At 37.3% G+C, this 27,170-nt stretch overlaps 1 protein-coding gene and 1 pseudogene across 6 annotated transcripts in view; both read right to left on the bottom strand.

Annotated features, from left to right (window-relative positions):
• Positions 1–1,266: 1,266 nt before the first annotated feature.
• The window catches only part of CCDC122 (coiled-coil domain containing 122), a 35,982-nt gene continuing 10,078 nt past the window's right edge, over positions 1,267–27,170 (bottom strand). For 4 of the 6 annotated variants that reach the window (XM_059684695.1, XM_059684697.1, XM_059684696.1 and 1 more), the window contains exons 3-7: positions 21,471–21,558; positions 20,850–20,965; positions 7,642–8,040; positions 6,511–6,627; positions 1,267–2,326 (exon numbers count right to left, since the gene is read on the bottom strand). In XM_059684695.1, coding sequence (XP_059540678.1) covers positions 2,177–2,326; positions 6,511–6,627; positions 7,642–8,040; positions 20,850–20,965; positions 21,471–21,516 — 828 coding nt within the window. In that variant the 5' untranslated portion in view covers positions 21,517–21,558 and the 3' untranslated portion in view covers positions 1,267–2,176. Of the gene's footprint in view, positions 2,327–6,510; positions 6,628–7,641; positions 8,041–20,849; positions 20,966–21,470; positions 25,658–27,170 lie in introns of those variants that run through there. The other 2 variants (XM_059684700.1, XM_059684701.1) reach the window with 2 other exon arrangements.
• LOC132225903 (syntaxin-17-like) lies at positions 12,209–13,390 on the bottom strand (annotated as a pseudogene).

Genomic DNA, 27,170 nt, shown 5'->3' with positions numbered 1-27,170 from the left:
TGCTATGTGGAGAGGAGTCTTTCACCCAAGAAAGATGGCATCTGTGGTGTGGGAGAGGAACTCAGAACAAGGATACTAGCCATGGTCCCTTCCACACTCTCCCTGGAGACACAAACCCCAGTCTCTCCTCACAAAACTCTGGGCCCCTCTGCCCTCTCTCTTCTGGAGCCCAGGGTGAGTGACTACAAAAGAGATTTTGTGTGCTGTCCCTTTAAGAAAGTGCCTGATCTCTAGTAGGTTCTCAGCTATCCCTGGTGGACAGAATCCCCACTGTTTTCACAGCCAGATATATCTGGGTGTTTGTTCCCAGCTCTGGTGCTCTGAGCTGGAGTCGATGGCATGAGGTTGAGACCCTACACTCCTCATGGGGACCTTTGCCACTGAGCTATCCCTTCAAAGTCTATCACCACCTGTGGAAGCAGGGTGAGCCCTTTTCATGTTTCTGCCCTTCCTACCAGTCTTGATGTGGCTTCTATATATCCTTGGTATCATTTTAATGATGTTGACTTGAAATAATTAAATCCTAAAGCAAATATATGAAAATCATATATTCAATAAAGTACAGTATAGGGAGTATCCTATATAATAAAAGCCTAATATGAAAATCGGCTGAATGGCAGAATGACAGGTGGAACAACTAGCCGCTATGATGTGCACTGACCACCAGGAGGGGATATGCTCAATGCTGGAGCTGCCCCCAGCCCACAGGCCCCAGGCCAGCCAAGGCAGGTGCCAGCAGGGCCCCCTGATCACCCTGCTGGTGGCCCCGCAGAGGGAGGTGACTGACGGTGATGGGGGGGGGGCAGCTGGCAAACAGGTGGCAGCAGGGGGCGGGGCCATCCAGCAAGTGGGCTGGCGCCACCCCCAAATTGCCTTGCTGGTTGCCTTCTGCAGAGGGAGGTGACCGGCAGTAGTGGAGGGGTAATTGGGGGTGGGGCTGGCAAGCAGGCAGCACCAGGCCTGCCAAGGCAGGTGCCAGCAGGGGCCTCCTGATCGTCCCACCGGTTGCCCCACAGATCAGCCCTCATCGCCGGCCAGATGTAGGGACCCTACCCGTGCATGAATTTCATGCACCAGGCCTCCAGTAGTCAATAATCTTGAGATAACTATGTATGGTTCCAGGATACTGGAAATATAGAGAAAGGAACACTTTGTAAAGTATATGATTATTTAATCACTATGCTATACACCTGAAACTAATACAAAGTAACACAGAATGTAAGCTCTAATTGAAAAATAGAATTTCTTAAAACAATAAAAACCATGTACTTAATAATTAATATTTTATTTTTGTTCCTAAAAATTTTATTCAATAAGACCATGAGAAGGAGCACTTTTATCTTACAAGGGACAAATTAAATTTTGATTTCTGCCATGAACATAGCATTTGCCTTTCAATAAAAATAAAAAATAAAAACATTTGTCTATAATGGTTAACATTTTTAAAGAGATTATAAGTTTACTTTACACAATGTTATTTTAGTCATAGAATAGTAATAAATAATTTATAGACATGAACAAAAAAAATTATGCTTTGCAACACTCTAAAAATATATTATCTAATAACAAAGAAAAATGATTGCCAGCTTCTGAATGAAGAAGAAAAACTAAGAAACATACCTGAGGCACTGAACATATAATATTATTGTAAATGTTAATATTTATGGACTGCTGTGAAGGCAGTAGTAAAAAAACAAGTTTTAATAAAGTTTGAAAAAGGCAACCATTTAAATATTTTAACAATTTAAATGATTATAAATTCAAGAATTTCTTCTAAATTTTTACTTCAAATAATAGTGAAAGCAACAATTTATAAACAGGCATTCATGAGTACAATACATCTTATACATAAAAAAGGTTCATGGAGTCATCTACTATTCTTCTGTAAGCATTCCTATTGTCTTTCTACTGCTATCATTTGTAGGGGTGGAAGGACTAATTAAAAAAAGATAAATATATCTGCCATTAGGACAGACCTCTGACAGTGGAAGCTCATTGGTAAGATATATAAATATAGAATCACTGTGTTGCACACCTGAAACAAATATAATATTGTATGTCAACTATACTTCAATAAAAACTAATTAATTAGAAACAAGAATTTGAATGATTTCTCAACATTCTTGCCTGTAATTTTTTGGCAATACTCTGCGCTCTACATTGTCCTACGGCCATGTTAATCTTTCATTGCAATGCATTTTCTTAGTTCAGCTGCAGTTTTTTCTAGTTGTTGAATGTTCCACTGCCATTGCTTTCTATTTGACTGAAGCTTGTTCAGCTGACAATGCAAACGCTTAAGAATTGCACCATATCTCTTATTTTGTACCTATGAAAAGAAGAAAACACATCAACAGGGCTTTACTTGACCCTTATTATATTTTAGTGTGCTGAGAGCCTTTTGCATATAATTAAATTCTCATTACACCTTATGATGTGCATATTATGATACCCATTTTTGTAAAAGGTAACAAAAGATAAAGAGATTACATGATTTGACCAAGGTTTCAGAATAAACAAGTGATGATGTTTGAGATTTGAATCTAAATAAAACATCTGTGATGAAGTGCTTTCTACTTATTAAGCAGTTACCAGTTAAGAGTAATTTTTTTTTTGTATCTAGTTGTTCACTGAAACAGATTAATTGATCTAAAAGTTCTATATAATGTCCAATTCCTTGTCAGTAAGTAGATCATTGTGTATGTTGAGCCAGACAATGTGACACTGGAAGGCAATGAAGCACTGTGAAAAGTATAAGGGTTTTGGTGTCCAGGCACAAGAAAGCAAAAACGTCATCATAACTCCTGAGATTAGTGTTGGCTCTACAAATAACTTTTTTTAACAGTTTTGTTGACATACCATACAATCCACCCTTTACACTGTACCATTTAATGGATTTTAGTATATTCACAGGGTTTAGCTATCACCACAACCAATTTTAGAACATTTTCAATAGCCCAAAATGAAATCTGGTACCCATTAATAGTGACTTCCCATTTCCCCATCCTACCCGTAGCACTAGGCAACTACTAATCTACTTTCTCTTTATATAGATTTGCCTTTCTGGATATTTTATAAAGTGGAATCATATAATATGTGGTCTTTTATGACTGGCTTCTCTCACTTAGCATAATGTTTTTAGGGCCATCCATGTTTTAGCATGCATCAGTACTCCATTTCCTTTTATTGCCAAATAATATTGCATAATATACTATATCTTACTTACCCATTTTATCAGTTAATGAGTATTTCACCTGTGGCCACTTTTTGTTTATTATGAATAATGCTGCTATGAACATTCATGTACAAGTTTTTGTGTGGTCATGTTTTCATTTCTCTGGGGCTTATAACTAGGAGTGAAATTACTGGGTCATATGGTAACTCTATATTTAACCATTTGAGGAACTGATGGACTGTTTTCCATTTTTACATTCCCATGATCAATATGTGAGGGTTTGAATTTCTTCACATCCTTGAAAATACTTATCTGTATTTTTTATCATAGCCATTTAGTGGGTGTGAAGTGGTATTTCACTGTAGTAAAACACCCACTTTTATTATTTTTTTAAATTTGTTTTTATTGTCTAAAATATTACAGATGCCCCGCTGTCCTCCATTAAACCCCTCTACCCTTCTCCTGCCCCACCACATAGGCCTTCACTGCACTATTGTCTGTGTCCATGGGTTATGCATATATACATATATGTTCAAACCAGTTGATAGAATAATGGTGCTGAGAACTTTTCTCTTCATTCTTACATATATTAGAGAATGCTCTAGTAAGTCTGGTGGGTGGTTCTAAGTCAATTTAAATAGGGGTCAATTTGTCAAAACACCAATTCACCAAATTAATAAAAATAACCTGTCAAAAGTAAATTTATAGCCTGGGAGACAAGGCTCTGAATTTCTGTCCCTGACCTGACTCTCTTTTCTCTCTCTCAGCTGTTATTGGGGCCCAGATTGTACTACATGCTGAATCTTATCAATTTCTTCCCCAGGAAAACTTCCCCTCTTTCTTTCCCAGCTCCTCCCTAGCGCAGGGCTTTTTATTTTTTGTACCTTTATTTTGCCATGGATCATTTTTACAGTATGGTGAAGACTACAGACGCCTCAGAATAATGCTTTTAAATGCATAAAACAAAACATACAGGATTACAAAGGAAAGCAATTGTATTGAGGCACAGTTCTGCAGCAAGCAGGGGAACTGGGACAGAGACACTCAAAGCATTCCAAAAGATTGTTATAAAAGCAAAGTGAAAACTTGTAACTAACACTTCACATAAATTGCTATAAACTTAATGCAACTTTTTAAGTTTTCAATTTTTGGTAATTTTTCAAATTCAGATAATTTACTCAAATTAGTGAATTAGGTCTGCTGGTATGTTGGCAAATAGAAAATGACTTTAAAAGGATTAGAAATAAATATGGGATAAACTGAAATACTATATTAAATAATGAAGCTATATTTGAAATATTTTTATACACTGAATATATTCAAGAGGATATATATCCACTGATATGTATGTATATATAGATATATATAATTGGAAAATTTTTTGGTTAATCAATAAATGTGTTTGGTTGCATATGAGCCTCTTCTGAAATTCTTCTTCAATGGTTAAGGTACAAAATGCATACACAACAGATCAGAACAGAGATGTACAAGTTCCCTTAGTGTGACTCTAGAGCACCAGCCACAGTGAATGCTACGTATCTTATTTACATATCTTTTTTATGTCTGTCTCTCCAACTAAAACACAAGTTCCCTGAGAACAGGGATTTTTATCAATTTATTTTGTTCAATACTCTATTGTAAGCACTTAAAAGAGTAATTGACACATAGTATGAACTCAATAAATATGTTGAATGAATTGATGAGTGAATACATAAATAAAATCAGACAGTTTTGTAAATCAAAGTGCTATCCTATTTTGAGAAGAACACTGTGTGAAATATGTTGCTAAATTCTGTATTGTCTACAATTTCTCCATATATGTAACAAACACACAATGTCATTGTTTTAACATGGAGAATATACTGCACTAAAAGACTTGGTGCTCACTTGCTGTCATTTGTATGTGATGCAACCTCTATTTGCTTCCACTATTTAAAGAGTATGATTAAATATTTTTATTATAGTATAAATATACAGACTTTTTCATCCTCACCCAAGAATATGTTTTTTTATTATTATTGATTTTATAGAGAGAGGAAAGGGGAGGGAGAAACAATGATGTGAGAGAGAAACAGTGATCCGTTGCCTCTGAAGGCACCCAAGCTGGGGATTGAATCTACAACCAAGATATGTGCCTTACCGGGAATTAAACCTGCAACCTCTTGGGATGATGCTCTAACCAATTGAGCCACCAGGCCATGGTAACTCAGATGCTTATTAATTGTATCAAACTAGTCACAAACAAGTTAAAGATATGTATCTTTTTATTTTACAAATTAATACCTTAAGAGTGAAAATTATTTATTTGAGCTTAACAACATATTCTTCTCCATTTTAATTTTCATTCATCTAAACAATAGTGACTACAGAAGTCTATCAGTGGTATCCCAAACGCGGTCTCACTTTTAATTTTGTATATCAGTTTTTAAAATTAGACTCAATATTTGCAAATATGAAGTCAGAGGGGTTTGTTGTACTGACTTTCATTGTTTTTTCCTCTCTTTTGAGGAGTCACTGATGTATATCTAGGAAAGGTCATCTTTTCTGACTCAATAGCCTGTTTTCTAATTAATTGGGTACCAGGTTGTTGATGGAATTAGATTTGGAATAATTTTAGGACAGATTGAAATAGGAGTGAGTGCTTGCTTTGTCTAAATAGATTCATATTTCAATACCTTTGAATGAGGGAATTATCTCTAATTATCTATTAACTAGGGGCCCGGTGCATGAAAATCATGCATGGGTAGGGTCCCTAGGCCTGGCCTGCAATCAGGGCCTATCTTCCCCAGCTTCTGGCAGTCGGCCCTGCCCCCCACCACTGACACTGGTTGCCCTCTGCATGTAGGGCGACTGGTTGGGCAATCAGGGCCCTGCTCACTCACACCTGCCTTGGCCTGGTGCTGCCCATGTCTGCTGCCACCCACCCCCGGCTCCCCATTCTCCATCGGGTGATCGGAGCCTGCTGGCCAGGGGGAAGGACCAGGAGGTTGGCCAGCAGGTCCCAATTGGGTGATCGAGGCCTGCAGGCTGGGGACAGCTCCTGCTTTGAGCATCTGTCCCCTGGTGGTCAGTGCACATCATAGCGAGTGGTTGAGTGGCTTTAGCATATCATTAGCATATTATGCTTTGATTGGTTGAATGGACGACCAGATGGCCAAACACTTAGCATATTAGGCTTTTATTATATAGGATGTGTTGGACTTTTCTAATGCTTTATGTAGTTCTTTATTGTTCTTTAGCTATTTGGGGATTGAGAATAAACTGTGGAAAGTATGAAAATAATGTAAGTTTAAGAAAAGATTCCATAAAACATTGAAATCCAGGTGATCAAGACTTACCTCTATTTCTTTTCTTAATTTTTCATGTGTCTTATTTTCTTCCTCAAGAAAACAAGTTTTTTCAATGATAGATTCTTTTGTAGTTGTGATTTTATCCTTTAGCTTTGTAATGTCTTCCTGTATGTTTATAAAATTTAATACATACAAGTCAAACTGTGAATGATCAATATAAAGCCAAGATTTTCAGTGTTTCTATAATTTAATAAAACTAGCCGTAATAATTCTTTTTGATAAATAGAATTAGAATATTACCTTCTATAGGAACAAATAATAAAAACAAAACTATAATACAAATAAACAAAAATTATGTTTGAGCATTTAGAAAATCCAAATGGAATAACACGTAAAGGATAGTGGTAATTATAGTGGCAATTGTTCGGCAACAGTGTAAAGGATACTTGTAAGTCTCTAGCAAGACATAATAGATATTTTAAGTTTGTCTCTCCCACTGTCTTCAAAGAATAGTAAAAGAAATAGAAAAATGTGTAAGCTGCAATTATTAATTCATATTATTTGCAAAACAGCATTAAGCATACTAAATTGTCTTGGATTGGTCTGGATCCATTAGCTTGGAAGCTAGGGCTTCAACATTTTTGTGAGTTACACTCTCTGCAACAAATGTATTAATTGTTCACTGTGATTTTGTTTTACCATGCATTTGTATTAGTCCACATGGAATTTGGGGATGTTTTCTTTATGCATTTGCACATGTGGCATAGTTGTTACATAACTCATGTGCTTATCCAAGTTTTTTAAAGTTGTGAAAATAGTTTCTGAATTTCATTAGAGCAGCCATGGGTACTTGGTTAAGTTAATGATAAATTTATCACTTAATAAGTGTACATGAAAAAAGAGAATAGCTCAGCCTGAGTGGTTCAGTTGGTTGAACATCATCCTGTGCAGAGAAAAGTTGCCAGTTCAATTCTCACTCAGGGCACACATCTCGGTTGCAGGTTCAATTTCTGGTTGGGGCATGTAGGAAGGCAGGAAGGCAATTGCTCTCTCTCTCTCTCTCTCTCTCTCTCTCTCTCTCTCTCTCTCTCTCTCCCCTCTCTAAGCATGTCCTCAGGTGAGGATTTAAAAAAGAAGAAAAAAAGAATAGAAAAGGTTTTAATAAGTGATGTTTCAAACCTGTACTTGTTTCATCCGGTTTCCTTCTGGATTCTGGAGATCTTGCCTAAGTTCCTCTTTCATTATCTTCAGTTTTTTAACAAGATCTTGTTTTTCACGTAGTTCAATCATAAATGGCCATTTGCTTTCTTCCTCCCCCAAGCTATCTTTATGCACTTTAATTTTAGCATAGTATTCATTATATTTTGTCACGTGTTCCTTGAAATCTTCTTGGGCTGCTTCTATATCAAATTTAAGCTTTACATTTTCTGTATGTAAGGATTTGATTTGTGTTTCCAGGTTTTCACACTGAAGTTTGCTATTCTCTATGGCAACATCTTGCTGATAAATTAGCCTTTCTGTTTCTTTAGTTTCTGCAGAAACAGTTGCTATTTGTTTTTCTAGCTCATGAAGTTCATTCTGTAAAATATTTCAACATTATTATTATCAATTCATGATACTCAACATGAGAGGAAAGTCATTTTTCTATCCATAGTGCATGTAGGAAATCAAAATATAAACGCATTTATCAGATATAGAAAAATTGATGTATAATGGAAGGAAACATTCAATAACATAACAAAATTATAATCTCAGTGGAAGCCCAATTATATATCTATTTTTAATATTCATATAATTCTAAATGTTAAAATTTTATCACTTGTCTTAACATTTTACATGTAAACAATATTTTACAATCACTTTAATAATATATTTACATCAGAAGTACACACTAAAGCAGCGGTTCTCAACCTGTGGGTCACGACCCCTTTGGTGGTAGAACGACCCTTTCACAGGGGTCGCCTAAGACCATCCTGCATATCAGATATTTACATTACGATTCATAACAGTAGCAACATTACAGTTATGAAGTAGCAACGAAAATAATTATATGATTGGGTCACAACATGAGGAACTGTATTTAAAGGGCCAGAAGGTTGAGAACCACTGCACTAAAGAAAGACAACATGATAAAAATGATAACACCTTGGGTTAAAAAGAAATCAAAAGGCCTAGGTTCTAGTTCCCTTACTGTTATTTACTAATTGGTATGATCATACGTGGCAAACTTAATTAACCTATCCAGACCTACTCATTTGTAAAATGAGTATAAAGATGTCTACTTTACCTCTCCTGGCATTTGGCAATTCCAACAATATTATTGGCTATATTCCCTATGCTGTACTTTACATCCCGTGCTATTTATAACTACCAATCTGTACTTCTCATTCCCTTCAACTTTTCCACCCAGTCCCCCAACGCCCCTCCCCTTCGGCAACCATCAGTTGGTTCTCTGCATTTATGAGTGTTTCCTGTTTTCACATCACCACTCTTCTCTGGTTCTCCCAGATACTGCTGAGCATTCCTTCTCAGTCACAATGGTTCCTTCTAAAGCAGATCTTTCTTAGGGCGCCATTATCAGAATTTTCTCCTTTCATTCTATATATAATTCCTTGGATAATCTTATCCATACTTATATGTTGACTATGTCTATGCTGATAATTCACAGAACTTAAGTGGCTGTTGAGTCCTACATCCAGTGGCCACTAGCCATCTCAAATGCAATATGTCAAAAAATCAGACTAATCCTTGCCTCTATTCCATCCTGTTCTTTCTTGTATCAATTATGTAGCGTTAGAATGGTAAAACCTCAGTAACTTACAAAATAAGTGTTTATTGCTCACATGACTGGGAGCAGTGGAAGTTGGCTAGATGTTGACCTTGGTCGGATTTGCTCAAATGTCTGAGGGTTTGCTGGCTGTTACATGATTTAGTTTGGCCAGCTGGGGTGTCATGCCTTTGCATAACATGTATTTTATCTTCCAGTGGGCCACGCCAACCATGTCCTTCTCATGATGATAGCAGATGCAGAAGAATGGAAGCCCAATTATGGAAGAGCTTTTTCAAGCTTCTCTTCAAATAACATCTGCTCACACCCCAGCTGATCACATGATGAAACTCACCGTCAAGGAGCAGATATATGCGCACCACTATGGCAGGCCATTATAATGACACATGGCAAAGGGTCTAATATACACAAGGATGAAGAATCGGGACCAAAATGCAAATTACCACACCCCTATTTTCACAAATTAACTAATGGTACTACTTCGGGAGCCACCTTATGTCCTTCCTTCTCTTTATTATCTAACTGCCCCCAAAAGAACTCTGCAAGCCGTCCTCCTTTTTTTTCTATCTGGTATGATTATATTCTTTGAACACATAATTTTGAGAGGGAGTCACTGTACAAAAAAGGCAGACCCCAATCTACCCTTTTCCTGGCAGAGACAGAGAGGGAAGTACACTGAAAAATGCAACATGCTGATGAATTTCTATCTTTATCTCCAGTTGACATTTCTATTTCTATATCTAATAAACATATCAACTATACATGTTCAGGAAAGAAAATTCCATTTACATGCTCAACATGTTCCCCTTCATCATCTTGATTTCAATAAGCTGTACCACTTTCCACCTGAATACTCAACAATCTAGAAGTCTTTTCTTAGTTCTTCCCTTTACCCTTCCCCCAACACCTATTTGTGTTTGGTCTCCAAAATAAAATCCCAGATTCACTTCTGATCAATTTTTTTAGCACAGCCTAGCTTCTGCTGGTCTTCCTGTTTCCATTATTCCCCCTGTACCTCAACCAGGCTCCATATATTAGGCAGAATAATCTTTTTAAAAACATAAATCACATCATTCTATTGTATTCCTTTTCTTTATTTATTTATTTTTGTTTTCTCTCTTTGGAATTTATTGGTAAGAAGAATCAAAAAGTATGAAGGAGAAAGGTCTCTTTAGATTAGAGACAGAAATAAAAGGTAGCAATCAATAAAAGTTATTAAGAGTAAGCTCAGCAAGAGAGAAATGATAAACCATTCCACTGTCTGATGCCTCTGGCTCCTGAGCAGAGAAAGCTCACATCTTTTTTGGTGTTGGTACCCTTTCCTCTGTCCTCAGAAAAAAAGAGTAAGGCAAAAGGTGATTCTTTCCTATTTAAAATGAGTTTGAGATACAGGATGAGGCTGCCTGTAACCTTAAATTCTTTCTTTCTAAATTTAAAACCTTTTTGCTATTTGATACAGAAACTGAGTTGGGCTGGGCCATGCTTGCTGTCAATGTCAAGTGTTGGAATTAGCACCACAAATCCATCAGGACTGAGTGTTGGCACCAGGCTTTGTCCATCATCAACTTGAATATGAGAAAAGGCAAGCAGAAGAAATAGCAGCTGTGAAAAGGAGAGCCAGATCGGGCAAGGGCACAGGTGAAGGACATGGTGGAGGCATTTCTTTCACTATTAGTTTCCTTCATCAGAAAATATAGTGGACCTATAGGAAAGCACAGGAGGTAGCAAAGCCTGGGGAAAAGAATGGTAGTAAGAGAGATGAGGTAGAAAGCTAGTTCTTAGCTTCACCAAGGGTTGGCTGAAAAAACCTAGGGTTAGAAACTCCCTGTGTGGCAGGTACAACAGCCACTTGAGATTGGAAGATGTGCCAGGAAATGATCTGGCATATTCCCTGCCTGCTTATTTTTAGCTCAAATTCTAATAATGTTGGAAATATTTGGAGATCTCTCTCTTTCTCCCTGCCTCCCTCCCTCTCTTATCTAGATATTATAGAAAAGAATGGATAAAGATGGAAGAAAATTTAAAAAAAACACCACCAGATTAGGACTGGCTGGCATGGCTCAGTGTTTGAGCATCAACCTATGAACCAGGAGGTCACGGTTCTATTCCCGGTCAGAGCACATGCCTGCATTATGAGCTCAATCCCCAGTGTGGGGCATGTAGGAAGCAACAGAGCAATGGTTCTCTTTCTTCATTGGTGTTACTATCTCTCCCTTCATCTCTGGAATCAATAAAAAATATATTTTTAAAAAAAGCTGATTATGAGTAAAGCCCTCATTACACATGGGTAGAATTAACCCACAAGTCAAAGAACTTTGAAAAGTACAAGGGAAGGAAGGCAGAGGGCACTACTTCTGCAAAGAGACAAAATGACAAAGCTAGCTTAGTGCTGGCTTAATAACACTGTCTCCTACCACTTGAGATTTTTGTCTTTATTTAAAGAGAGACAGAGGGAAGAGTTCAGAGAGCCAGTGTCACAGATTAAGATGTTTGACATCTTAATCTTTCTTTCACTATTAGTTTCCTTCATCAGAAAAATATAGTGAACCTATAGGAAACTGCAATAGGTTCATCCAATGACACCACCATGTACTTCACCTGTGCCCTTGCCAGATCTGGATTTCCTATTTGATAAGAAAGGCTCCTGAACTCCCATTCTTTTCTTTGCTAACAGGACTAAATAATCTCCTACATTTAGAAGACAAAGGCCTTATTTATAATATGCTTAGTCTTAGGATCTCCAAATCAGGGATAGGAAAGGAACTGTTCTTTCATAACCCAACATGTCCACACCACACATGTCCTTATCAACATTATGGGTTCAGTTTTCACACTTTCGGGAAGAAAATCTGCTCCCTAGCAGTCTTTAAACTACCTGACAAACATTATACACCCTCAGCCCAAGCCCCTCAATTCCATTAACATTCCAGCTTATCACAGTGTTAATTCCATTAACATCTACTTATCACAATCCAATCCCATTTGAGCATCTATAGCCGCTATCTTGATACAATCATGTTCCAAAAGCTGAGTGTCCAACAGCAACAAAGGTCCATTAGTATAAACATGTGGAGCCAATAATACTGAAGTTTGGTTTCTAAATGCATTTTTTGTCAATTTGGCTGGGAAGATCTAGACAGCTGGAAATGAGCTTCTCCATCATTTTCTGTTTCCTTCTTTGTATCAATTTTCTGCCTGTGAAGCCCAACACCCCACCACCAAGGGCAGCTATAAGCTGTAATTCCTGCCACTTTGCAAGGAGGCCAATAGGATACCCCCACACACACCACATACACACACACACACACACACACACACACACACACACACACACACACACACACACACACCGCTCCTCTGAGGAATGTACCTGCCACAGGCAGAATTGCCAGGTTGTATTTTGCAGCCTTCCCCAAGTTTCTGGTTCCCTTTTCAACATTCACAGCAGCACGGTTGACATGGTCTTCAATGCTGTCAATCTTCTCCTGCTGAGAATCCACTAGGAGAGATAATTCTGTGACCAGTTGGCTAAGTTCAATTAGGTCCACTTCTAGGTTTCCCATGATTCTGCAGCATATTGATCTTGAGGGATTTCAGGCAATGCATATATCTGAGTCATACTCTGAGGATCAGCTTCAGTGTCAGTAGTGTGAAATGCTCCACCAACAGTCATAGACTTAGTCAAAGAAGGCTGTAATGAAGTTTCCTCATCATTAAATTGTTTCTCAAGTTCTTCTACAGATTCCTGATGGAGCTGGAGAAATTCCACTGCCGCCTGCTGCTGCTGCTTCTTTAACCAGGATCTATCACCCTCCTCAGAAGTACTAGGTCATCTTTCTGGGCTTTCCAACAAAGCTTCTCCATATTGGAGTGGAGCTGCTGAACTGCACATGTGCACATCCCCCATTGATATGCTCTTTATGCAACTTGTCCCAGATTCTGCATCTCTGATACTTCTCAATATTTATCTGGTGCCTTCTTAACCTTTCCAGGTCTGTAGGGATTACTATTTTAATGAATTTCTGGATAGCTAGTTCAAGATGGCGTAATTTCACTTTTTCTTCATCTTTAGACATCCTAAAAAATGTTGTCTTCTACTTGCCACAACTGTCTTCTCTACTTATATAGGAAAACCACCTGCCTGGGTGTTCGAGAGCGATCTTCTTTTTATTTCTTTACTAGAGGCCTGGTGCATGAAATGCATGCATGGGTAGGGTCCCTAGGCCTGGCCGGCAATCAGGGCTGATCTGCGGGGTGACCAGTGGGGTAGTTGGAGGGGGGGGGGGGGCTGCTGGCACCTGCCTTGGCTGACCTGGCACTGCCCGTTTGCCAGCCCTGCCACCTGCTGCCAGCCTGCAGGCTGGGGGCAGCTCCTGCATTGAGCGTCTGCCCCCTGGTGGTCAGTGTGCATAATAGTGACCGGTCATTCTGCATTTAGTCAATTTGCATATTAGCCTTTTGTTATATAGGATTGCTGTCTTCCCTTACTAGAAAGTAAGCTCCACAAGGAACTTACTGTCTATCTTCTTTATCATCATCTTCCCAGTATCTGGCACAAAATGGTGCTCAATAAATATTTATTACATGAGTGACTAGTGATGCACATGGAATGGTCAGGAAAGAAGCACATGCACTGCCAAGTGGATCAAGCTATTGACCCTATTGATCAACATGGGAAGAGATGACATTGGGTAATCATCTCTTCTCTTTCCTGGACTAATGTAATAGACTGTTTACTTTTCTCCCTGGTTTTAGACAGTTCCTCCTACACTCCAATTCTCCTTCAATCCTTTTCACTAGAATTATAGTTCTTGCTGTTGTTACTGTTCATCTTCCCCTTCACCTCTCCACCTCCTCCCTCTCCCCCTTCCTTGTCTTATCTCCCCCCCCATCTTCCTCCCCTTTTTTCTTTTATAGATTTATTGAAGTATACTTGATGTAAATAAACTGAAGATATTTAAACTTTACAGTTTGATGACTTTTACATAGTTTTATGCTCATGAGACTATCACAATGAACATAGTAAACATATCCATTACCCACAAGTTTCTTCCTATTGCTTTAAAATCCATCTTTCCTCCTCATCTGTGTTTCCAGATACAATTCACCTACTTCCTGTCATTAAAGATTAGTTTACATTTTTTAGAATTTTATAAGTAGAATTATACAAACTATACTTTTTAAAGTCTAACTCCTTTCACTCAGCATAATTGAGATTCATCCATGCTGTTGGATATATCAGAAGCCCTTCCTTTTTATTGCCAAGTAGTATTCCTTTTGTGGATGTATCACTTTTTTTTTATCCATTCATCTGATGGGCCATTTAAGTTGTTTCCGGTTTCCCAATAGACATACACTTTTATTTCTCTTGTGTAAATAAATATCTGGACATTGAACGGCTGGATTATATGGTAGATATATTTTAACCTTTTTAAAACTGTAAACTGTTTTCCCAAGTGTTTTTACATTCCAAATAACAGGGTTTGAGAGTTCTGTTCTTGCATATCTACACCAACACTTGGTATGGTCAGTCTTTTTAAATGCAGTCATTCTAGTGTGTATTGAGTGCTATCTCATTGTAATTTCAATTTGCATTTCCTTAACAATTATTGATATTGAGTATCTTTTCACGTGCTTGTCTTTTATAATAACTTCTTAGATGAAATGACTATTGAAATCTTTGGCCCATTTTTAAATTGTTTGCCTTCTTAAATAATGGAAGTTCTTTATATATTGTAAATACACATACACTGCCAGATATGTTGTTAAATATTTTCTCCCAGTCTATGACAATGCAAATTCCAAGAGGGTACCAGAAAATGTATCTCACATTCATTTTCATTAGTTTCTTTTGAACAAAAACTTTAAAAAGTATATTTGATAAGCCCTGGCTGGGTGGCTCAGTTGGTAGGAGCATCATCCTGTACGTACACCGAAAGGTTGGATTCAGTTCCTAGTCAGGGTACATACACAGGATGGATGCGGGTTTAATCCCTGGTCAGGACAGGTATGGAAGGCAATTGATCAATGTTGCTCTCACATCAATGTTTCTCTCTCCCTTCCTTCCTCTCTAAAAATCAATAAAAACATATCCTCAGGTGAGGTTAAAAAAAAATTGATGATATCCAATGTAAAAAAAAAAAAATTGTGTCCTATTTAAAATATCTTTGCCAAATCCTACATCACTAGGCTTTTTTCCTATGTTTTCTCTGACACTGTGTAGTTTTAATTCTTACATTTAGGCCCATAATACATTTTTAGTTACTTTTTGTATGTGGTATGAGGTGAAAGTTGAGATTCACTTTTTTTTGTATATGGCTGTCCTCCACTATTTGTTTCTCTAATGAACTGCCGTGGCACCTGTGTTAGCTCTAATGCACTGCCATAACAAAATACCATAGACTGGGTGCTTAAACATAAACACTAAATTCTCATCGATCTGGAGGCTAGAAAGTCCAGGATCAAGGTGCAGAGGATTCAGCCCCTGGTGAGAGCCCTGTTCCTGCCTTGTAGACAACCACCTTCTAGCTGTGTCCTCAAATGGGAGAGAGAGAGAAAGACAGCTCTAGGGTCTCTTTCTCTTCTTACAGTCCCATCACAGGGGCTTCACCCTCATAACCTCATATAAACCTAATTATCTCCCAAATGCTCCACTTCCACATACCATCGGGGACACAAACATTCACTCCATAACAGCACCTCTTTGAAATCAATTTATATATGTGGGGCATTTCTAGACACTAGTCTGTTCTATAGAACTGTATGTCTATCTATGCCATATCACACTGTTCTGATTATTGTACTCTATAATAAATTTTAAAATCAGATAATGTAAGAATGTCCAGCATTGTTGTTGTTCTTCAAAGATGTTTTGGCTATTACTGATTGTTTGGATTTCCATATGATTTAGAATCAGTTCATCCATTTCTCAAAAAAAATAAAGCCTGCTGGAATTTTTATCGAAATTGATTTTCAACTGTAGATAAAATTGAAAGAACTGACATGTTAACAATACTGAATTTTCTGATTTGTGAAAATGGTATATCTCTGCATTTAGTATTTATTTTAATCTTTAATTTTTCTCAGCAATGTTTTGCAGTTTTCAGTATAGAGCTCTTATAAATGGTCTTAAGTCTGCTTGGGCTGCCACAACAAAATACAATAGACTTAGTGGTTTAAACAACAGAAATTTACTTCTCACAGTTCTGGAGGCTGGGAAGGACATCAGTATGGCCCAATACTAGTGAGAACTCTGCCTGCCTTACCTTCTCACTGGGTCCTCATGTGGCAGAGCGGGGAGAGAGAACAAGCACTCTGGTGTTTCTCCTTGTAAGGGCACTGATCCTGTCAGTATGGCCCCACACCTTTATGATCTCCCGTAATCCTAATTACCTTCCAAAGGCCCCATCTCCAAAATTAATCACATTGGGGATTAGGGATTCAACATGTGAGTTTTGGGGGGACATAAACATTCTGTTCATAACACAAACCTTTGTCAAATTTACCCCTAAGTATTTCATAGTTTTGATGCTACTGTAAATGACACTGTTTTTTAAATTTTAACTTCTGATTGTTTCTTTCAATATATAGAAATACAACTGATTTCATAGTTAATCTTATGAGCTTTCTAAACTCACTTATTGCCCGGCCAGTGTGGCTCAGTGGTTGAGTGCTGACCTATGGACCAGGAGGTCATGATTTGATTCCCAGTTAGGGCACATACACATGTTGATCCCCAGTTTGGGGTATGCAGGAGGCAGCTGATCAATGATTCCCTCTCATCACTGATGTTTCTATCTCTCTCTCCCTCTCTGAAATCAATAAAAAAAATATTTAAAAAATAATAAAAAAATAAACTCACTTATTAGTCCTAACAACTTCTTAAAAAATAGATTCCTTGGGATTTTCTAAATATAATCATGCTTATGAATAAAAAAGTTTTACTCCCTCCTTTTCTTTTTTTTATTGTATTTTTTTTATTTTATTGTTTTATTGCTTAAAGTATTACAAAGAGTATTACATATGTCTCCTTTTTTTTCCTGCCCTTGACAATCCCCTGGTCTCCCCTACCCCCCAGTGTCTTATGTCCACTGGTTATGCTTATATGCATGCATACAAGTCCTTCGGTTGATCTCTTACCTCCCTCCTTCCTGCCCCCCAACCCTCCCCGGTCTTCCCACTGCACTTTGACAATCTGTTTGAGGCAGCTCTGCCTCTGTATCTATTATTGTTCAAAAGTTTATAATGGTCTTTATTATCCATGAATGAGTGAGATCATGTGGTATTTTTCCTTCATTGACTGGCTTATTTCACTTAGCATAATGCTCTCCAGTTCCATCCATGCCGTTGCAAATGGTAAGAGTTCCTTCCTTTTTACAGCAGCATAGTATTCCATCGTGTAGATGTACCACAGTTTTCTAATCCATTCATCTACTGATGGGCACTTAGGCTGTTTCCAGATCTTAGCTATGGTGAATTGTGCTGCTATGAACATATGGGTGCATATATCCTTTCTGATTGGTGTTTCTGGTTTCTTGGGATATATTCCTATAAGTGGGATCACAGGGTCAAATGGGAGTTCCATGTTTAGTTTTTTGAGGAAACTCCATACTGTCTTCCATAGTGGCTGCACCAGTCTGCATTCCCACCAGCAGTGCACGAGTGTTCCTTTTTCTCCACATCCCCTCCAGCACTTGTCCTTTGTTGATTTGTTGATGATAGCCATTCTGACAGGGTGAGATAGTACCTCGTTGTTGTTTTGATTTGCATCTCTCGGATGATAACTGACTTTGAGCATGTTTTCATATGTGTCTTGGCTTTCTGAATGTCCCCTTTTGAAAGGTGTCAATTTAGGTCCTTTGCCCATTTTTTGATTGGCTTGTTTATATTCCTTTTGTTAAGTTGTATGAGTTCCCTATAAATTTTGGAGATTAGGCCCTTATCATATATGACATTGGCAAATATGTTTTCCCACACAGTGGGTTTTCTCATTGTTTTGTTGATGGTTTCTTTTGCTGTGCAGAAGCTTTTTATTTTGATGTAGTCCCATTTGTTCATTTTCTCTTTAGTTTCAAGTGCCCTAGGAGCTGTATCAGTGAAGAAATTGCTTCGGCATATGTCTGAGATTTTGTTGCCTTTGGATTCTTCTAGAATTTTTATGGTTTCCCGTTATACATTTAAGTCCTTTATCCATTTTGAGTTTATTTTTGTGTATGGTGTAAGTTGGTGGTCTAGTTTCATTTTCTTGCATGTATCTGTCCAATTTTCCCAACACCATTTATTGAAGAGACTATCTTGACTCCATTGTATGTTCTTGCCTCCTGTGTCAAATATTAATTGAACCTATTGGTTCAGGCCACCTCCCTCCTTTTCAATGTGGATGCTTTTTATTTTATTTTCTTCCAAGTGGCTCAATGCACTAGTACCAAAGAATGAAAAGTGGCAAGAGCACATATCCTTGCCTTGTTCCTGATCTTAGAAGAAAAACATCGTCTTTCACTATCCTATATAATAAAACCATAATATGCAAATCAACTGAACGGTGGAACAACCTGCCGCTATGATGTGCACTGACCACCAGGGGACAGACACTCAATGTAGGAGTGAGTGCAGCGGTGGTGGCAGGTGCGGGCCTAAGCTGTCAGTCAGACATCCCCCAAGGGGTCCCGGACTGCGAGAGGGCACAGGCAAGGCTGAGGGACTCCCCACCCCAGTGCACAAATGTCATGCACCGGGCCTCTAGTTAGGTATAAAATTGGCTGTAGGATTTATGTAGATGCTCTTTTTTATTATTTTTAAATATGTTTTTATTGATTTCAGAGAGGAAGGGAGTGAAAGAGAGAGATAGAACCATCTATGATGAGAGAGAATCATTGACCAGCTGCCTCCTGCATGCTCCCTACTGGGGATTGAGCCCACAACCTGGGCATGTGTCCTGACTAGAAATTGAACTATGAGCTCCTGGTTCATGGGTCAATACTCAACCACTGAGCAACACTGGTTGGGCTTAGATGCCCTTTTTTAGAGTGAAGAACTTCTATTCCTAATTTGCTGAGAGTTTTTATCATGCATGGCTGTTGTGTTAAAAGTGTTTTATGATATTTCTAGAATTTTCCTTCTAAAATATAAATTTAATTACTTGCTCCCTTGCTTAAAGCCCATCAAAACCTTTCAAGTAAAGTCCAAGTTTCATACCATGACATACATCTCTCACCACTTCTGAAAACACACTCTATGCTATACCATCACTGAACTACTGATAATTCTGTCAACATACTAATGCTTTTTTAGGCCTCTGTGAATTTTCTCAGGTTCTTTTTATCTGGAATACTACCCTTCTCACCCCTTAACTCTTAAACCTGTCTCACACACCCAATCATTGAAGTGAACTCTAACTGTCCTTTAAAACTCAAGTGAACATATCTTTCTAACTCCTTCAGTGTTAAGTCTATATTCATGCCTCTATTGTTGACACTGCTGCCCTGCATGTAATTATTTGTTTAATTCTTTGTCTCCCTCTTCAAAAGATAATGAGCAACTTAAAAAATGGACCCTCTTCAGCAAAATGCTTAATAAAAAGCAGGCCCTCAATATAAGTGAAATAGTATCTGTGACATTCTTTGAAGACTGGGAAGTGTTACAGAAAATTTCTTTATAGAAATCAAAGACATTATTTTTTGTATTATATTCTATTGTAAACATGTATTCTGTCTAATAGTGACTAATGTAATGCAAATATTTATAAGAAATACATATTACCATGACAGTATAATTATCATCATATCTCTGCTGGTGCATTAATATCTAAAGCCAATATCAAAATTAAAACTATACTGTCCACTGGGGCCTGAGCAAGGATATCTTACATAATATTTACAAGTGTTAATTAATTTAATCATCATGAAAACCTTATAGGCAGGTCCTATTATTATATCCATTTTAAAAAGGAGAAAACAGAAGCACAGAGAAATTAAATTGCAGACCTGGAAGTAGCAAATCTTATCTTTCAAACTAGGCAGTTCAGCTCTTAAAACTGTACAAAGCACATAGTAAAGGTACTGTTTCCATTTTGCTTTTTTAGCTATATTAACTGGATATTGTCACCTAATTATGCTATAAGCAAAAACCAAACATGCCTTTGGGATTCCCTGTGGAATTATAAATATATTATGAAATATAAGAAACAGAAATGTTCCTTATCTACTTAAAATGTTCACTGACAACTAGCAACTCACAAGTCATAGCCTTCAAAACACTAGCTTAAAACTTAACCTTCCTTAAATTCAGCATTTTAGGAAAAAATATCAAATAGAAGTGAATTTGAAATAATTCTATGTGAGACATTGGGTTTCATATGCTCATACTACAGTTGCAATTACACTGTTGAATATTTGTATATTGGGTGTATAAAATCTTCCACAAAATTGGAATACTCAAGTAGATTTCACTTAGGGATAACAGAATAATTAAGAAAGAGGTAAATATAAAAAATTCATTTAAAATTGACTAACAAAATTAAGTATCCTCAATAACTTACTTGTTACTAATATAGTTTTAAAGAAAATAAAGACTCATTTAGAAGACAGTATGAAACAGTTACCTGTAAATGAAACAGAACTTTTTTGTTTTTTTCTATTTCTGATGTTTGTGATTGTTGTTGCTTTGCAACTTGCTCTACAACATCGGTTAATGAAGATGTGTCTTGGTTAGCCAGAGCTAGACAAAGGAATAATGTATATCATAAAAATTTAAATGCAAACAAGTCATGTTTCTTTACTCAAAGTCATTACAAATGTGATGTTTTTTCATAAGAAAATTTAGGTTTGCAATTTTCCCTTTCTGACTATAAACAAAACCAAAATCAAAGGCCATCATAAGAGATAATTCAAAATAGCCTACTGCAATGTTGTACCTATTTCTTTATAGAACAGTATAAATATTTTGATTGTCCCAATTGTTTTTATCCAGACCACTGGCATTCATACTATAATTATACTGCCACCATAGCAACAATATAGCAATTATAGTTGATGAATATTCATTATAGGCCTGCATTTTCAGGTTGTTATACCTTTTCTAAACACTAAATAAGTTTCTTCCTGGAGAAACTTAACAGCTTCCCAGTATCCTAATTTTCCATAAAATTTAACACAATTATCCTATTGTGTGCTTTCTTGTTGCTGCTTATCTTTTAATTATTTATTTAAGATTGCTTCATTACCGTCTTCAGGAACTCCTTGACTCTTCCTTTCTTGGTTGACTGACATTCTCCTGTAACTCTTTCCCACTTATGGGTTACCTCTTTATTCCTGCAAAATAATCAACATTGATAATCTTTCATTTTTCTATGTTGTTGTTTTTGTTGTTTTTTAGTATATCCTGGTGATCCTGAAAATAAATTAATTGCAAATACCTCATAGGGATGGCAATGATATTTCATCATTAGTTCCAATAATTAAATTACAATGGTTAAGTGAGAGATTTTTAGAAGAAAGCAGAACAGTATTTGAATCTTAGTTCTCCTGCTTTTCAGCTGTTATGATCTTGAGCAAGTTTCTTAACATTTTTGGTCATTGGTGTCTTCATCTGTAAGACCTCACAGGGCTGTTGTAATAATTAAAGTAATATCTATAAAACATGCTCAGCACAGTAACTGACATACTCAGTGAATAATTAATTACTATGGATTAGTAGCTGGTATTTCCAGTACTGTGATGAAATGGATTCTAAAACTATAGCCAGAGTCAGGGAAAAACAGTGCCAAGTTGGATTAGCAATATCTGCCATAAGCATAGGATGTAAAAAATATAGCAATCCTGTCCAGTGCTATACTGGCCAGAGTAAGCTCTATGAAGCTTCAAAATCATACTTTAATTTCTTCTATATCTAGGATTAACTGATAAGATGAAGGGGTAGATATTTTTCTCCTTGGAAAGATGGAGACAGAGTTCCTACCTCTATCAACACAGAAAATGAAAGCTGAGGTGGCAATTAGGTGAATCCCCTGTTTCTCTCCCAAATCATAGTGTCATCTCACTGTCAGCATTATTCCCATTAACCCCATTCCATAGAAGCCTAAGGCACCAGGTCATTCCTACTTATGAAGACTTGCCCTTATTTGTCTTAGAAAGTCCCCTAATTTGATATGTTACCCACCCCCCAATTCGTTTATATACGTCCATTGTGATCCTGGGAACTCCCAGTCCATCTTTGGCAAAATAGGCCCCATAATCAACCTCTTCAGTGAACTTCTCCTTCATCTTATTTTCATTTAGAACTGAAATCCTCAAAGATACTGCTTTCTCATCCTCAAGCCACTAAGTTTGAGGTGAGGCACTTTTTCCTGTTCTCCATTACTACTGCCAAACTATTATCCTCTACTCTCCCTAAAACTACTTAGTTTCTTTGAAGTTCATGCCATCAGACTATTATATAAGCTCTACCCTTCCTTGCTGGTATCAGTTGACTTCCAGATCTCTACTCCCCACTCCTAGATTATACCATCTAATTTACTATGCCTCTATTACTACTACTCTTATTTTCTTTGGGATTTCAATATCCAAACAATGATACTTCTAATAACTTGACCTCTTAGTTCTTTGATATGTACTCTCATCCATCCTTCCCAAACATCCACAGATTATAACTGCACTTCATTCATAATCTCAGATTTAAATTATTATTTTTCATTTTCAGCTCATTCCTTCCAGCATTTTGACTATAAGAGCTATTCAACCACAGTGACTCTTCCATATTTTCACACTCCCTCAGCCCATCACATATTCACTTCACCTTTACCTGGCTTAGATTCCTTAGCATTCTCTTACAGCTCTTTCACTGTCCTATTTCCCTGGAAAAATCCCAACCAGTTGCTTTGCTTATGCTCTATTTAGCTGAAATGCCATATAAAAATACCTATTTTGTGGTCTCATTTTAAATTCAAAACTATTTGTTTCAAGTGGACCATTGATGTTAGGCCATTAGGATTCACCAAGTTTCACAGATATTTATTTCACTCCTTCTCCTCTGTCTTCAAACCTCCCATATCTTTATCTGGTATTGGAATTAGGATAATGTTGGCCTCATAAAAGGAGCTTGGAAGTATTCCTCCCTCTTGGATTTTTTGGAATAGTTTGATGAGGATAGGTGTTAAGTATTTCTTTGAATGTCTGGTAAAACTTCCCCGTGAAGACATTCACACCAGGGCTTTTGGTTGCTAGAACTATTTTTTTTTTTTTTACTGGCTCAATTTCCTCAGTTGTTATTGGCTTGTTCGGGTTTTCTGATTCTTCCTGATTCAGTTTTGGAAGATTGTATTTTTCTAGGAATTTGTCCATTTCATCCCCATTGTCCAGCTTGTTGGCATAAATATGCTAATAGTATTTTCTTACAATCCTTTGTATTTCTGTTATGTCAGTTGTTCCTTCACAGCTTTCGTTTCTGATTTTAATTATTTGGGTCCTCTCACTTTGTTTCTTGATGAGTCTGGCTAAAGGCTAATCAATCTTGTTTATCTTTTCAAAGAACCAGCTCTTGGTTTCATGGATCTTTTGTATGTTCTTTTTTTAGTCTCTGTCATTTTTGTCTGCTCTGATCTTTATTATTTCCTTCCTCCTATTTACTGGAGGCTTCTCTTTTTGTTCTCTTTCTAATCCTTTAAGTTGTAGGTTAAATATTTTATTATTAATATTTCTTGTTTGAGGTAGACCTGTAGTGCTATGAACTTCCCTCTCAGGATTGCTTTTACTATGTCCCAGAGATTTTGAGTAGTTGTGCATTCATTTTCATTTGTTTCCAGGAAGTTTTTTTTGTTTTGTGTTTTAAATATATTTTATTGATTTTTTATAGAGAGGAAGGGAGAGGGATAGTTAGAAACACTGATGAGAGAGAAACATCAATTCAGCTGCCTCCTGCACACTCCCTACTTGGGATATGCCCACAACCAAGGTATATGCCCTTGACCGGAATCAAAACTGGGACCCTTCAGTCCACAGGCCAACGCTCTATCCACTGAGCCAAACCGGTTAGGACTCCAGGAAGTTTTCCTTTCTTTCTTGATCTCATTAGTAACCCATTCATTGTTTAGTAATATGCTATCTAGCTCCATGTGTTAGAATGGTTTTACTGTAGTTGATTTCTAATTTCATTCCATTATGATCTGAGAAGGTACTTGATAAGATTTCAATCTTCCAGAATTCATAGAGACTTGTTTTGTGTCCTAAGATGTGGTCTATCTTTGAGAATGATCCAGTGATCCATGTGCACTTGAGAAGAATGTATATTCTGCAGCTTTGGAGTGAAATGTTCTATAAATGACAATTAAATCCATCTTAACTAGTGTGTCATTTAGAGTCACTGTTTCCTTTTCAATTATTTGACCAGAAGATCCAGTGAAGTCAGCAATGTATTAAAGTCCCCTACTATTACCGTACTGCTGTCGAATTATCCCTTAAAGTTCTCCAGACTTTTTTTTTTTAATATACTTAGGTGCTCCTATATTGGGTGCATACATGTTTACCAGAGTTATATCCTCTTCCTCAATCAATCCATTCAGAATTATGTAGTGACCTGAATTGTCTCTTGTGATGGCCTTCATTTTGAAGTCTATTTTGTCATATATGAGTAATGCTAACCCCGCCTTTTTTTTTTGGTTGTTACATTTGCATGGTAAAGTTTTTTCCATCCCTTTACTATGATCCTGTGTGAGTCTTTTGTTCTGAGGTGGGTTTCTTGTAGACAGCATATAATTGGGTCATGTTTTTGTATCCATTCAGCTACTCTATATCTTTTAATTGGAGCATTTAATCAATTTACACTTAAGGTTATTATTGATAGGTACTTATTTATTGCCATTTTAATTCTGTATGCCTATGTTTCTCTCTATATTTCTTCTTCTCATTACAGCAGTCCTTTAGCATTTCTTGTAATGCTGTCTTGGTGGTGATGTAGTCCTTTTTTTTTTTTTTTTTTTTTGGTCTGAGGAGCTCTTTATTTCACTATTTTAAATGATAGCATTGCTAGGGATAGTAATCTTGGTTTCAGATCCTTGCTCCTTGCTTTCCATTACCTTGAGTATTTCATGCCATTCACTTCTTGCCAATAGAGATTCTGATGAAAAATCAGGTGTCAGCCTTATGGGAGCTCCTTTGTAGGTAACAGTTCTCTTTTCTCTTGCTGGCTTTAAGATTCTTTGTCTTTAATTTTTGGCATTTTAATTATGATGTGTCTGGGCGTGGGCCTATTTTGGGTTCTTCTTTCTTGGGACTCTCTGTGCCTCCTGAACTTGTGTGACTTTTTCCTTCACCAGGTTATGGAAGTTTTCTGCCACTATTTCTTCAATGACGTTATCTATAGGGTGTCTCAAAATTCACGCAAGAAGTAATTTTGATAAAAAACACAGGTTTATAATTAAAATTGTAAATTTCTTATTGATTCATAAAGTGTACAGTATAGGGTTATGTATGGAATAGCACATCGGGAAAATGGCCTCGACGGCTTTGCTGGCACATATGCAAAGCCGTGGTCTTCATTAGTCTTCATTGTCCCTGCTCCTGGGCCATAATTGGAACTTGGTAATGCTTATCAAATTGAAGGGCAACAGATATTAGAATCTGATTCAATAAACCAAGTAAAATTAGGCTTTTATTTTTTGTTGTTGTTGTTGATGCTCACGCAAAATTCAAATCTTGCGTGAATTTTGGGACACCCTGTATTCCTTGCTCACTTTCTTCACCTTCTGGTACTCTTCTCATGTGAATATGGTTACATGTCATGTCCCACAGGTCTCTTAAGCTGCCCTCCTTTTTTTAATTGCTTTTTTTCTTTTTGGTTCTCTGATTGACTTTTTTTTCTACCCTATCTTCTAATTCACTGATTCAGTCCTCTGCTTCCACTAATATGCCATGTATTCCTTCCACTGTGTTTATTACTGGTATGTCATTCTTCACAGTTACTTTATCTTTTCTCATGTTGTTGAGCATCTTTACCATCATTATTCTGAACTCTGTATCTGATAAATTTCTTATCTTCATTTCATTTAGCTCTTCTTCAGGATAGTTCTCTGGTTCTTTAATTTGGGGCTTGTTTTATGTCTTCCATTTTGGCTGCCTGCTTGGTTTGTGTCTATGTACTAGGCACATCTGCTACACTTCTCAATCTATAGCGCAGTACATTGTCAGACACTGTTTCTGACTGGCCCTAAATAACCTGTTTGGAGTTATCAGCAATCTGTAGCTTGTGGTTCCCTCTGCTGGGGCTGGTGGCTTTGGAAAGCCAAGATGAGAACCAATATCTGCTTTTCCTAGCTCTGGGCCCAGACCTCATTCAGGCAAAGACTCAAAGCCTCTGCTTGCAGTCTGATTGTATTCAGTATTGATCAACCTCAGACTATCAACCACAGGCTGGGGCGAGAGGTTTTCCAACATGGTAGTGCACTTGCTTCTACCTGCAGGCTGATTGTTATTATATATATATATATATATATATATATATATATATATATATATATATACACACACACACACACACATATACATACATATATATATATGTACACACACATACATATACATAAATATATATATTGATCTCAGAGGGGAAGGAAGAGGAAGAGAGAGATAGAAACATCCATGATGAGAGAGAATCATGGATCGGCTGCCTCCTGCAAGCCCCCTACTGGGGATGGAGCCCAAAACCTGGGCATGTGCCCTTGACCAGAATCGAACCTGGAACATTACAGTTCACAGGCTGACGCTCTATCCACTGAGCCAAACCGGCTAGGGCTATTTTCAATCTTTTAATGGGCCTCAAAAACTCCACAGGGTGGGGTAAGAGATTTTCCAATAGGGTGGGACAACTGCCTTTCCCCCAAGCAAAAACTGCCTGGATAACAAAAGTCTACCAGAGAAAGTTGTCCTCTACA

Source organism: Myotis daubentonii, chromosome 2, assembly GCF_963259705.1.
Source record: "Myotis daubentonii chromosome 2, mMyoDau2.1, whole genome shotgun sequence".
Classification (NCBI taxonomy): Eukaryota; Metazoa; Chordata; class Mammalia; order Chiroptera; family Vespertilionidae; genus Myotis; species Myotis daubentonii.
Note: the sequence above shows the minus strand (reverse complement) of the source record. Positions and strands in the feature narration are given on the sequence as shown.